The sequence below is a fragment of the Euprymna scolopes genome, chromosome 28, assembly GCF_053919585.1.
Source record: "Euprymna scolopes isolate OS-2025 chromosome 28, ASM5391958v1, whole genome shotgun sequence".
Taxonomy (NCBI): domain Eukaryota; kingdom Metazoa; phylum Mollusca; class Cephalopoda; order Sepiida; family Sepiolidae; genus Euprymna; species Euprymna scolopes.
Genome location: NC_136509.1, coordinates 52965075 through 52979976, shown reverse-complemented (window position 1 = coordinate 52979976; position 14902 = coordinate 52965075). Strand labels below are relative to the sequence as shown.

Genomic DNA, 14902 nt, shown 5'->3' with positions numbered 1-14902 from the left:
AATAATATTTTAAAAAATAATTGCTGCTCACTGAAGGGTGGAGAAGAATGAAAGGCAAGGATGATGAGGAATGTTAAATAACTGTGAATACTTAATTTTTTAATTAATAAGAATGTTAAAGCTAGTTTAAATCCTTCCAATTTTTTGTAAAATTTCGATAGGTCATAGAGTAATTCATTCTTTTATTTGTTTTTGCAATTATTAGATTGAAGTATCTAATTTGTTTACCTGTAAAATAGTGTGTGACAGTGGAGGAGGGGAGGTTTGTTTATAACTTAAATTAAGACGTTGAGATTCAAGTCTGTTCTCCTACAAGCAAAGGTGTAGAAAGTAAATTTTGATCTCAAATTCTAAGCATTTTTCTACAAAATAAATTAATATTCATAAACAGAAACTATGGGTTATATTAAAACCTAAAGAATCATAAATTTTTTTAAAATGAAAAAAGTTAATTTGCTAGGTGGATACATTCCACCAATTAATACTTTAAAATATTGAATACTAGCTGGCCACCCAGTATTGCCTGGTCGTAAAATATGTATAAATATTATATTTTAATTTATACAGAAATTGAGATGTGTGCATGAATTATGTTTTTTAAACAGTTCATTTCTTGTAAGTAAAAAAAAATTTGAACCGAGATCAAAACCAAAACCTAAAGACAGTGAGTCAAGTACGATAACTATTAGGCCAGTTTGACATGATCTTTAAAAAGTGATTTCAAATCTACTTATTTTTAACATAATGAATCTGTCGGGAACGATTCATGCATGCACATTCGTGAAATAGCAAACAGATAAAAATCAGATGACTCCCCACACATCAATTTTCAATTTTGACCCCTTAGCAGCCCTTTTTTTCTGGATCAAAACCGATTAAAAAGTTTTCCACGTGCCTGAATACTCTATACTCTATATACTAAATTTCAAGACTGTAGATCAAACATTCGTTTAGTATATAGGTTGAGAATTGTCTTCAAACACATGCACACACACACACACACACACACACACACACTTTCTCACTTTTATAGATATATAGATTTTTGTATTTAAAGGAAAATAATTCTTGCACCCTTGCCAAGAAAAGAAATGTTTGGAAAATATGGATTTGATCAGATGACAACAAAAACAAATTAATTTAATTCATTTTATTATAAAACTTGTTTTAATTTCAAATGTGTTTTACATTTCAATTTGACACTAATTAAAAATCTTTTTTAGATTTTAATTAATTTTTTACTAATTTTAATGAAGTAGATTTTAACAGAAACAATTTTTTAAGCCTTTACTCTTGCATAAAAATTGTTTTCCGGTAATATTTCAATTCTTCAATACTTTCTTGAATATCATCTTCAGCTCTGAAAAGATAATAAAAAATATAATTTTTTTAATCTACAAAAACAATTATCGATTTATTTCATTAGAATTAAATATTTTTGCCAATCTTCCATTAGTAATTCTAATTGGAAATCTTGTGAAGTAGGCCCTTATGCCATACCTTATCGAAGGCCTTCGATATGTTAAGAGCAATTGCCCTTGAAAGGAAGCCTTTGTCAAGAGATTCACTAATCTTATGAGATATAACCGTTAGCACATCGGCTGTAGATCTTGCAGAGCAGAAACTATATTGTATGTCACTAAGAAGGTTGTTTCTGTTGAGGTGGTTGACTACTTCTCTATTTAATATGGATTCCAACAACTTACTCATGACACACAGGAGACTTATTGGTCTATGCTGAGAGGGAGATGACTTTTCACCTGAATTCTTAAATACAGGGCATACTGATGAGGTTTTCCAGGGTGTTGGAAAGCACTTCTTCTTAAGGCAACGCTTAAACAGTTTCGTAAGTATGGGGGCAAGTTCTCGTTGAATCTTTTTCAGCACTATAACTGGAATGCCGTCAGGGCCAGTTGCTTTACTGGAATCAAGGTTCTTGATTAGCTTGGCGACTTCATGCACAGATATTTGTATGTTGCATAGCATGTTGTCTGTTATAGGAGGAAATACAGGGAGTTGATGGCCTTTGTCGCATAGGGTAGAATTAGCTGCAAAGTTCTTGGCAAATAGTCTGGCCTTGTCTGATGCTGACGAGATGACCTCAGGTCCATTGATGATAGTTGGGATAGAACGCACGCTTCTGTTCAAGATAATGTTTGCTATTTGCCAGAACTGGTGGGAACCAAGCCGCTGCTCAGCTACTTTGGATTTAACGGACTGAGCATATAGCGCTCTTGCATTTTTTATTACTCTTTTATAATGGTTGCTGGCAGTCCTGAAAGCAGCTTTAATCTCAGTACATCTATTATGTTGGTAGCTATGGAAAAAGTGATTTCTGTGTGCGATGGCAGCAGCACATTCAGGGGAGAACCAATAGTTTTTTGATAGTTAAAAAATATTTTTTGTAAAACATTAAATTTAGTGACAAATTAATATTTATTAATAATTTTTTAAAACATATTAAATGTTATATGTAAGACATTGGATTTAATCTCCTAACACTATCTCAGAACAGCATTCTTTTAGTAATTGTATCAAAGAATATATTTTGAAAACATACCAATTTGATCTCCTCTGATCTTGAGCACGTGGTACAGTGGGAAAAAGGTGGCTGGTCACTTTTAATGTATCCAAAACCAAGCTTTTATCTTTACATCATCAACGCTCTGATCCCCATCTGGCATCAATTGAAATGGATGGCTCTCGTCTTGGGGAGGCTCCATGTTTTGACAAGCTTCTGGGATTGACCTTTACTCCTGATCTGCAATGGAACACGTACATCAGGTCTGTTGCCAAGGACGCTGGGAAAATGGTGGGATCCTTCTACCGCTCCAGAAGATATCTCACTACTGATGCAATTCTCTATTTGTATAAAAGCCAAGTACGTCCAAGGATGGAGTACTGCTGCCACATCTGGGCAGGAGCTGCTAAAAACAGCCTATCCTTCCTTGACAGAGTACAAAATAGACTTTGTGGCTTAGTGGGGGATGCCCTTTTCTCTTCCCTGCAGCCTCTCTCCCACAGAAGAGATGTTGCGAGCCTGTCTTTGTTTTATCGTTATTTCCATGGCAATCTCTCGTCCCCCCTCGCCAATCTTTCACGAGAAACACCCGTCTGGTTGAAACTACTGTCAATAATTTTCCCCACTGTGCCTAAATCCAAACGTAGATTCCATGAGCAAAGCTTCTTTCTCAGAAGTGCACAACTGTGGAACTCTCTTTCGTTTGCCTGTTTCCCACCTGACTACAACCTGGATGTCTTCAAATCCAACATAAACAAATTCCTGACAAACCGCCCCCTTAAGTAAGACACTCTATCAAATCTCCAATACTAATGATTACTACAATACTATCTTATTGATTACTGTACGGGCCTTGATAAATGGTGACCCCCATGTAAAAAAAAAATAATTCTCTTTTAAGTTTTTCTGTCTCCACATTCAAATTCTCAACCTTTTGGCAAAATGAGCTTAAAGGTAGATTCCATAGTCCAAATTTTTCGAACAGATCAGTTCCAAAGAGGTGGTTTGATTTTTGCATGACAAAAATTCTTACTTTTTCGGCCCTGTTCTGGAAAAAAATATTTGTCAATAATTCTCCTTCGAAGGTAGTTTTTTTGCTACTGACGCTTCTCACCGTTTTATGTGATTTAATCATAGTGGGTCTCCCAAGCCTCTTCCATGTCTGTACATTAATAATGGAAATGTCAGACCCACTATCAAGCTGTAGCCTTACTTTCTTTTTAAACATTTTGACCACTACATATTTCCAGATATTTTGTTCCTCAGGTTCAATTTTCATAAGTTTAATGGATGTCTTTCTACCAGATTTTTTTCTACAATGCGATGCTTTATGCTCTTTCTTGTAGCAGTTGTCACATTGTTTGAATTTGTAGGGACACTCATTGTACCAATGTTTATTTCCACACCTCCAACATGGTCCAGGTGGATCTTTTCCCTGTTTCTTTCTCTGGTTATTTTTTGAAGTCGAATTTGTCTTTTGCTGGATCTTTTTAATATGTGACACTCCGCTTTCTTCTATATCACGACTGTCTTGTTTCAACACAATAAACCTTTCACAGTCTTCCGCTAAGTTCTGTAGTTTTAAATTCGGTTTGTTTTAGAGTTTATTTAAAACACAAAGCCTGATTTCAGCATCTTTATTTAAGACCAGCCCTTGCACAAATATTAAACATTTAAAATTATCTGCTGATAATTCCTCCAGTTTAAAACCGTCGCAATATTTGTTCACTATACTTGCATAAGTAGTGTAGTCGTCTTCCTCTCTTCTAGTAACATTCATACATTTATATCGCCTATGGAAAAGAGACATTTTTGCAGAAAACAGTTCTGTAAGTAGCGTAACTGTTTCTTGGAAGCTAAACTCACTGGTCTTTTTTGGGAGAATAAAATTCACAAACTTTGTATGCTCGGCTGTTCCCAATTTCCTCAGCAAAAGCCTAACTTTTTTCGCGTCTGACCAGGTACCACCATCTGACATAAAAATATCCTCATATCGTCTATAGTACTGGATGAAAGTGACATCGTCTTCTGGATTATAATTGAACTTTTTAATAGCGGCCCACCTAATAGCTGTTTGAGAAAATGCGTTATGATTATCGTCCGCTTTATATAACTGTGACGCCTCCAGAATTTTTCTTTGTTCCTCCTGTGTTTTCATCAATATTTCCTCAAAGCGTTTCTGTTGTTGAAGCATTTTTTCTTCAAATGCTTGTTTAAATCTCTCTTCTCTTTCTACTTGTTGTTGAATTTGCTGCTTTTTCAATGCAAGATTTTGCTCTGCCTGGAATTGGAACAATTCCAAGAGTGAATCTTTGAATTTCACATCCATAATATGAATTCAGTTTACAATTTACGCTTGTATTAAAGAAATATTCCTTAGTAAAAAAAAAAAAATAATCAACCAAGTTTTCTTTCTCAATTCTTTTGTTTGAAGAACAACAGTTTAGCAGTCCTTTTGTAACTTAATTTGTTGAACACTATATTTCTAGTCTTACTAGAAACAATCCAGCAAAATAACATTTGTTTGACATTTTGTTTTATTTGCATGAGTTTTTACGTAGCAAAAATATAATCCGTCGGTTTAAATATCCGACGAATTCGTATGGGAAACTTTTAGGGTTTTTTTTTTACCCTCTTTGCCTTCTGCAAAACAATGTCTTGATTCTTTACGTGTTTGCTAAGCACAAATGATGTACGCGAATAATTATTTTTCACGGTCTGTCTCTTTTTCTCTTGATAAAGTCAAGCGTGTTTTTTTGTTTTTATTCTAGATGTTATCGAAATAACGATAAGCTTACACAGTATTTGATAGTTGGTTTTGGACATTTAACTTTGTAGAAGAAAATTCTTACTGTAGAAAATTGGCTTCTGGTGAAGACAAAATGAACCCTTTTTCCCTTTCTAAACCACTTGGTAAGTGTGTTCAATTATTAAATAATTAACAATATTCGCGTTTTTTGCTGTAGATTTTGGTAGCAAGTTTTTTCCTGTCGACAAATTACTATTGTAGTAATTAATTCGCTGTTAATCCTTGCGTATCCAAATATCTGTTAAAATGACGAAGGTGTTCTGCCATAAAGATTTTACGAATCTTTATTTCAATCACTTTTGGTGATTCTCTGCAGTGATGGTCGTTTCAATTCCTTGTTGCCAATCGGTTGTGTCGTGGAACAACAGTGAAAATAAGAACAATCAAATCGAGGTTCGGTTAAGGAACAAGTGTATTAACAATAATGTACAAAGATAGGAAAGCGCATATATCTGCTGGGCACTCGGCTAGCAGTTGAAGTGCAGTCGCATCTCTCTCACCGGTGTTGGAATTACTAGCGCTATTTATAGTGCTAATTGGTGTAAATTCCTCTGTTCAAGGAAGGCTGGTATAACAATATTGGATTTTACATTGTAAGTATCTTTAATTTATCATAAGTGATAAAAATGGAAAAAGTAAAAGAAAAAAAAAAGTTAAGACAAAATGTGTTCTGTTAGTTGTTTATTCTGAGGTGCCTCAAATCTATTTGATTTAATTGGATTAACAGGTGTTATTTTTTTTTTATTATGCAGAAATTTTTCCAATCCAGTTCATACATAAAAATGATCTTTCTTTGAATTTAGTTGTTTTGAGAGAAACAATCCCTTTTGGGTTGGAGTAAAGTGTAGTGTCTGTTCTCGTGGTGTGCTTTATCTTTTCTGTCTTTGGTTAGAGAAGAATATCCTTTTAGACTGAGGATATTTTTTATTTTTATCTGAGTCCAAAGTGGCCATTTTCATCTGGATTTTCCTCACAGTAAAACTGACCTTGTGTCTAACTCTGCCCTCATGGAGAGGCAAGTAAGTAGAGACCCTTAGAAATGCTTTTCCATAATGAGGTTAGGTGAAGTTTCCAGTAAGTGAAATGTGTCATTATGAATCGGAACTCACAAAAAAGATTATCATAATGGTGATAAGTAATCTGTGATTTCTGGTAGCAATCCACTCAATAAAATAAGTCCAATCTAAAATGACAGCTTTGTTGGCGCATAATATTCATGAATTATTTCCCTTGAATCATATTCAAGTTATCTCCCCTGATCATCATTACTGAGTAACAAGTAATTGTACTTTTTAATTCAGAACTACAAAAAAGACTCACGACACACATATGCAAGATTCAACAACGAACCTTGTCCTCTTTCTGTCTTTAGGCTTTGAGTTAGGTGAATGTGTTTTTCCTAGCTCTACATTTTTACATGGTTTTCATGCCACTGACCTCATTTCCTCAGATCTTTTCTGGTAATAATTGTAAAAAATTTCAAAATAGCTAGTCATCCCAGTATGACACTTTTATACTGGTTGCAGGATTAATTCTCAGAATAGATGCCAGAAATATTGAAGTCGTATTTATCAGGTTGACAAGAAAGAGTTTGCAATTTTTAACTTTTAAATTCAGAATATATCCCGGCTCAAACAAAAATTTATTGATCGAAATAAGCAGCATCAGAATTAACACACTTTTGTATTTATGTCATTAACGTAAAAATCTTGCGTTCTAGTGGTGATGAAGTTGCTGAAGGTGTTTTTGATATCGCTTAGGTTTTTGAAGCATTTCTGAAGCAGAAAGTTATCAAGATGCTTGAAAAAGTGGTAGTCAGTAGGTGAGAAGTTTGGAGCGTATGGCAGATGAGGCAGAGCTTTGTAGCCCAATTCATTCAATTTCTACAGGGTCGGTTTAGCAACAAGAAGTCAGGTATTATCGTGGTTGAGAATTGGGGATTTTCTGTTCACTAATGCTGGGCATTATTGCCAAAGTTTTGGATGCATTTCATCCATTTGGTGACAGTACTTCACCACATGCAGTAAAAAAAAAAACTGAAATGGATGAGACCAGTCATAGACCACCAAACAGTCAGCATTATTTTCTTTTGGTGCAACTCTGGTTTCGAGAAGTGTCGTGGAGCTTCATCGGCATCTAATCACTGAGCTGAGCATCACCAATTGTCGCAAAGAACTCACTTTTTATCGCAAGTTACAACCCAGTTGAGAAACGGGTTGTTCTTGTTGTGTAAAAGAAGAAAAGATTCATAATGGCGTTTCTTTTGGTTCCATTCAATTCATGAGGCACCCATTTATCAAGCTTTTTGTCTTTCAAATCTCTGTCAAGTGGTTGGAAATTGTCATATATATTACGTCTAATTCAAAAGCAAGTTCCCAAATAGTTGTGCGTAAATTGGCTTCAACTAAGGCTCTTAATTGATCGTTGCTAACATCTGATGGCCAACCACTGCACTCATCATCTTCAAGACTCTCGTCACCATCACAACATTTCTTAAACCATCATTGTGCTGTGTGTTCAGCAGTGGTTTCTGGGCCAAATGCTCCATTGATATTGTTAGCTGTTTTAGCAGTTTTTTGGCCTAGCTTGACTTGAAATAAGAAAATTGTGGGAATTTGCTTTTTTTGTCATTTTGCATTCAATGTGCTAAAAAGAAGACATAATTGTTGTAAAACAATTGTAATTTAAATGATTAGATAAAGCGAAAAACGATAAATTTAAAACGATATATAAAGTAAAGGTATTATAGAGAAAGCTAAAAAAAGAAAAATACATCATTTGAAATCAAAATTTTTAGAAATTTCAAAACCCATTCAAGCATAAATGAATTCAACTACAAAATTCATCCAATACTCAATTTGTTATCTACCATTGTCGTGCCATTTGTGTAAAAATTCTTGATTATCTGTTTATAAATAATCACACATAACTAAACTTATTTTAAAATCCATCACTTCAAAAATACCAGTGAGAAAACTCTGTTAAACTGGTTGTTTGTATCTTACCATTTTGTATTCAGAAACGAAATAAGGAAGAAATTACGAATGACATTAAAAGAATAAGAAGATTTGGTTGGTTGTTTTTGTTTTACGGCATATCAACCCTTTTTGGGTTATTTAATGCCGAATCCAAAGATTTTGAAGAAAAAATTTTTAATAGAATATATTTGTTGTTTTCAAGTCGGTTTCTATTTAACCCATAGTTGGAACCCTAACAGGTACTACCACTCCAGGTCAGAGTGGACTTGGGAGCAATGGTAATTAAAGGGTGGCTCCACACTCCCCAAAGCCCGCAAGCTGGGGCCTCACCACTGGATATAGTTTAAGGTCATATCCAGGACCCCCATTGAGGGACTTTTACCCTCTGCAGGGAGGCAGTCGGTGTATTCTAATGCCCCACCGACAGGGCCAAGAGTAAGAAGAATCATTTTATAACAGTAATTGAAAACATTTATGGAATTTGCATGAATTGCAGAATTAAATTGAAATATCACTGCATCATAAATAAATATTTCATTTGTAACATAGGATTGTAATAAAAATTATATTCTTTTGTTATTGTCATAAGCATTACAAATTGGTTTTTGTTTACTTCAAAAACAAAAATTAAATGTTAACTTTCATTTTGATGTTATTTATTCTAATTTTTGACATAACTCCTCATATTCAGACTTTTTTTTTATGAACTCTTTACATCCAGACTCCTACCTAATAAGTATGAATATGAGGACTTCTATTAAATCTTCTCAATCCAATTCTGAAAAAAAAAAATTTGCATAACATTTACACTATTAAACAAACATTAAATTAGAAGTTTGTCTAGGATTCATCCCTTACAAAAAACAAAAAAATTTTTAAATCTATCTAAACAGAAAGAAAATATTGTACGCCAAAAATCATGTCAATTAATTCAATAATTTTATTTTTAAATAAGATAATCAAATTTTATGGTGAAAATATGAGTTACAACCCATTGAACACAAACTGAAAGAACAAGGGAGATAACTTTAAATAATTCAAACTTTTGCAAGATTTTAGAAAGTCATTTTTAACATGGGAATGAGAGAGAGTATTGGAAAAATTCTAATTAGTTTAAAAATGATTTCTTTATAAAAATAAAATTACTTGATCAATTCATATGATTTTGGTGTATAATATTTTCTTTCCATCACGGGTATGCACATCATAGAGATTTTTCTTTATTTTTGGTTTTTCATAAGGTGGACATTTTAGATAAGCGCCTCAGATTTAGTTATCTCCCCTGACTAATACTAAATAAAAAATGCTTTGTTATTGGAAATTAAAACTATTTAATTCCACACATGTGGCTAATATAGAAGTTGGTGACATGGTTCACATTCCATTCTTTAGGCCTTGTGAGATTCAATTCATTTGCTAAATCGTTCTGCTGCCATTGTTCAAAATTAAACTCAGGACTTCACCATAACAAGTCAGAGTAATTTTTTTCTTTTTTTTTTTAATCAAAAATTTTTGGAAACTTATAAATCGATTAAATCTTCTCTTTGATTCAACTCAAGATCCCAATACTATGTTTATTTATATACAGGGTAACAGCCCCCCCCACACACACCTACCACCAAAGAAATAACACCCTGGAATTATTAGCAAAGTTTACAATTCTTTCTTCAACTCAACCATATTTTTTGCACATAAACATGAGTCTATAACTGACTATTCTATAAAGTTTCAGTCAAGAAAGTTTCAGTCAATTTTCGTTTTATTGCTATTCGATGATAACAACAGTGTACAAAATTGTTAACAATCATCTCATTGCATTGCTGTCATTTGGCTGCAATAGCTCTCAGCAGTTCAAGAATATTCTAAAGATTGTTTTTATACACATTATCTTTGTGATAACCTCACAAATTAAAGTCTGTAGGATTAAAATCTGGTGAATGTGAAGCCATTTTACTGATGAGATGATGAAGTCGCTGAAGGTGTTTTTTTGTTCATATACATGAATGGCAATAAAACAAAGACTGTTGGACATTTGTGATTGAAACTTGGTGGAAAAGTCAAACATAGACTCAGGTTTATCTTATTTAATTCAGACAAATATCAAATTTCTGTAAGTTAATTGAAATGAAAAAATAATAAAATGAAACAGAAAATAAATATTAATACATAAATAAAATTTTAAAATATATAAAGTATAAAAATATAAAACAAAATAAAGCATAAATAAAATTTTAAAAAAAACTCTTCAATTTTAAAGATTACAATTCTTGGATAAGCCAATAAATATTTGGGTGTCAGTAAGCAACGATTCAAGTCTATGCCTGCCTTCCCCACCAAGTTTAAATCAAGAAAGTATAACAATTTTTGTTTTATCACCATTCAAGGATAACAACAACTAGATATACGAAATGCAAAATTGAAACTTGGTGGGCACATCAGATATAGACTGCAGTGTATTTTATTCAGTTCAGATAAATATGAAATTTTCATCTGTTAATTGATATACATCCAAAGAATTTAGGATTTGTGCAATTTAAGCAGAAATTTTTTTTAATGGCAAACATAAAAAATATCTAAAAAATTTATTGAAAATCAAAAGATTAACTTTAGATGAAAACACATACCGATGAGAAAGTGCTTTGGTAGGAGCCTTACTAAAAACATGTGGATACCAACGCCTGAAATTTGAAAAATTGTTGGGAGAAATTAAAATTTTTGCAGTTAAAAATATTTTTTGACATAAAATTCTATTAAAGCAAAATAACAAAGAAAACAGAATATTTTTTGTTGATGAAAATTTCAACCAAAAACAAATAATTTGTATGAGAATTTTACGCTTTGTCATTTTGTGTTGAGATCATTTTTTTGTAGAAGCTATTTTTTGTTCATGGTGTAATACATATCAATCATAATGCAATTATTGAAAAAGAAAAACAGAAATTAATGTATGGATATGATGTGATCGTTTGTATGTTTCCTTTTGTGCATCCAGCAAAATTAAAATAAATTCAGCAAGATTCATTATTTTTATCATGAAATTAACTGTACTTACATGTGAAAACATTTTAGTTTCGAATTTTTATTTGTTTGTACATTTTTTAAAACTTATACAGAAAAGGAAATAAAATTTTAGTTGTAAGGGAGATGACTATTATATTCTTCAATTAAAAATATATGTTAGCCCCTTTGTTGATTTTTATTTTTTAGGTGATTATTCATAAATGTTTTATATCATCAGTTGTTTAGGCCAGACTTAGTAATTTTTAAAATAAATTGTAGCAAGTCATTTTTTATATTGCCAATAAAATGGCATAACAAAAACAGATGAAAATTTACTTAGTCAGAAGCAAATTTTGATTTATCAGCTTAAATGCTATTTTGGCTTGACTTTGAAAGTCTAATAAAATAATTTTATATGTTAGATAAAGAAAATTAAACTGTAATGCTGCCAAGTATGCACTAAATTAAAGAGATGCAATTCATTCAATTCAGCATAATACTATCATTTCTATAGCTTTTGATGTGCTATTGATTGAAGACATTTTTGACTAAGTCATTTCAAGTCTTTCTTGGCCTTCCTTTTCTCCTCAATTGAAATGAGTGTACATATGTTTATTGAACCAGAGCTTTGTTCAACATGCCCATACCATCATAGACAGTTGCAATATAGAGTTGATTCCAATCTGAGCACTTTCAGTTGCAATAGCAGGAAGTCAGAACTAACTGCTGTCAAGGCACACACCACAAATCCACCGAACCATAGCCATGTCATTCTTCTACATCCTCAGAAAGACTGAGTTAGTGGAAGCCTAGCATTCGCTTTCATATAACATGTCAATGAAGACATAGATGTTGTAAATTCGAACGTGACTAATAAGTGAGAATGAAGAACATATTTAAAATGAGAAGAAACTCACAAAACTCTGCACAGCCCATACATGTATGATCTGAATTAATTCACATTGCTCACAAGCACAAATCATATTGCCAAGATAGCAAAAGGAGTCCACAACTTCCAATTTCTGCAGGCCATCTACAGAGAAGTTAACAGTTAATTTAATTTGAAAGACATCTTATGCAGAGATTGCTTCCTTCAAGTTATCTCCCCTAATCATTACAGAGCAAAATGTGAAAATTTAGAAGTACAAAAAAGATCCACACATTCAAAAACAAGGTTCACCCTCTTTCTGACTGTAGGCCTTGAACTGGGTAAACATGTTCTGCATAGTTCTACATGTTTACATGTTCTTCATGCCATTCATATCCCACTGAACCTTCTGTCAACCCAATAACAACCACTTGTACAGAATACAAAGTTGCTGCCAATGGCAGATCTGCAAACTCTACAAGAAAACTTGCCAGAATCCTTCAGAGAATGCAAATTGGGGTCATTGATCATAACTTTCATCTTCCTCATGTTCACCCAAAAGTCTTTCAGCTCCATGCTGATTTTCCCTCAAGTTGAACATTTTACATGCTGTTCTTCTTCTGATTTAGCAATAATTTCCAGATAATCCTGTACAGAATTCACTGGATAATGTTTTAAACATAAAGATGAATAGCAGAGAACCCAATACCAAACTTTGAGGGATACCAACCTTTAGATCAAACTTAAACACTACAAGTGTTAATATTATTTAACTCCTAGCTGAAAAGATTATATATATATATATATATATATATATATATATATATATATATATATATATATATATATATATATATATATATATATATATATATATATAAATAAAGAGAGGGAGGAGAAAGATCAATTTTGTGTTTAAAAACTTTAATTGACTTTATAAACTCTGTTTTTCCTGTTTCAAAAAAAATCTAATCTCAATGGGTAACCCAACAAGTCATATTTTCCTAGTGTATCTATCTATATATGATTCATGTAAATCTTTATATGCATATGTGTATGTGATCCTCAAACAGTTTCATTATAACACAGCTATTTAGTGTGGCTAGACTAGTCAGTGGTTCAAGATGAGATTAAAGCTCGACTATTTTGGAGTCTCTATAAACTAAACCATGAGCACTGGTTACAAAAAGAAGGAAAATTTTAAGGCCTATATATGTTTTAAATATGCATTATTAGTTGTCTATAATGTTCTATCCTTTTATGAAGAGCTATGCATTATTGCTAACAGCAGCAGGCAATATTCTCTATCAGAACTCTCAACTCATGATAAAATGTGGGATATAAATATATATTTCATAATTTGTGATGATAAATTTAATAAGAAAGATGAAAACTCATCAGAAAAATAGAACAAATGAAAAAAAATCTAATCAAACTGAATTTTTTGATATTCTTTCATTTCATAACCATTTTAAGTATTTACTATCTGTTTCTGTGCACTATTAATGGATTTAAGAGCTGGATACCATGGACAACTGGAAAGCATGTATATATTGCAAGAAAGTAATTTGCATTCCAACGATTCATACTGAATTAAAGAATTCAGACTGCAGTTTGGTGTTCCTTGAATATTTTGAAGGCCATGAGATGAGAGCTGGAGAATTGTGGCAGAGATGTAGAAGTGGCCAGCAGGAAGTTGAGAAGCTACAAAAAAAAAAGGTGCAAAAAGATCCAAGCAAAGCAATGTTGACCTTGATAAGAGAAATGGGCCTTAGAGTTAAAACTAAAAAGAAAGTACTAAACGATGTTCTTAGCTACTTCTCATATGAGTCACAAAGACCAACTACTTATTGTCAAAGTGCCTTACGAAAGTCAAGAAACTTCTCAACACTTTGTTAAACAGGGGATGTTCTGGTTCTTCTCAGGACTAATTGCACAACATGCAGAACAACAGATGACTGGCCTCCAGTCTACACAAAGGCTGGCATATCTTGAAGACCAAGTTCTCTTTAACTATAATGGTGTTTGGGTATATTTTCAGCAGAGACCATGTCCTGCTGCCCCACATTTTTGAAAACAGACTCAGACTCAATTCAAGTGGCTATATTGAGTTGCTGTCTGCTGTTGTCAAGTGCCGGATGGAAAAGATGGCTGCTGCAAGGTCATGCGTGTAGTAGCAAGATTCAACTACATCTTGTATCTCTGGGGAAACCCAGAAGTGACTCTCTTCCACCACCAGTCATAACATTTGCCTACTCCCACATGGACCTTTATGTATGAGACACAGTCAAAAAAGATGTCAACCATAATCCTGAACCCGCATAATGCTGCTAAGTAATATGTAACACTATCTACCAATAAAAGACAACCACTGATGATCATGGCCAAAAGCAACTTTTCCCCAAGAGTCCAACATTAAAACTCCTTGGCCTGACATTCTTAGCCAACATGAAATACATAAATGATGCTGTAAGTCTTCGGCAAAGGTGACCTCCTTCTTTAACAGAATGTGCTTTAATGAACTTCATGCACTTGTACCACTTTAGCGTAACTATAAGTGGATTTGACTTGCAGTAAAATCCCATTAATTCACTGCTAGATGCCAGAAGATTTTTTACTCTACAGCTGCTTCTTTAAAACCGTTTGTGTTTGGAATCCCCTTCCTGCTCTGTATTTCCACAGCTGTACCAATTTAAATATAATGTGAACATCTTGCTACAAAGCTT

At 33.0% G+C, this 14902-nt stretch overlaps 1 protein-coding gene across 3 annotated transcripts in view; it reads right to left on the bottom strand.

The window, feature by feature from the left end:
- Positions 1-1135: 1135 nt before the first annotated feature.
- LOC145249623 (putative oligoribonuclease) overlaps positions 1136-14902 on the bottom strand; it is a 123596-nt gene continuing 109829 nt past the window's right edge. For 2 of the 3 annotated variants that reach the window (XR_013863557.1, XR_013863556.1), the window contains exons 5-7: positions 10933-10986; positions 2561-2761; positions 1136-1360 (exon numbers count right to left, since the gene is read on the bottom strand). Coding sequence is in view for 1 of the 3 variants with exons in the window: in XM_080111354.1 (XP_079967480.1) it covers positions 1288-1360; positions 10933-10986 (127 nt within the window). In the remaining 2 variants the exon portion in view is untranslated. The remainder of the gene's footprint in view (positions 1361-2560; positions 2762-10932; positions 10987-14902) is intronic. The other variant, XM_080111354.1, reaches the window with a different exon arrangement.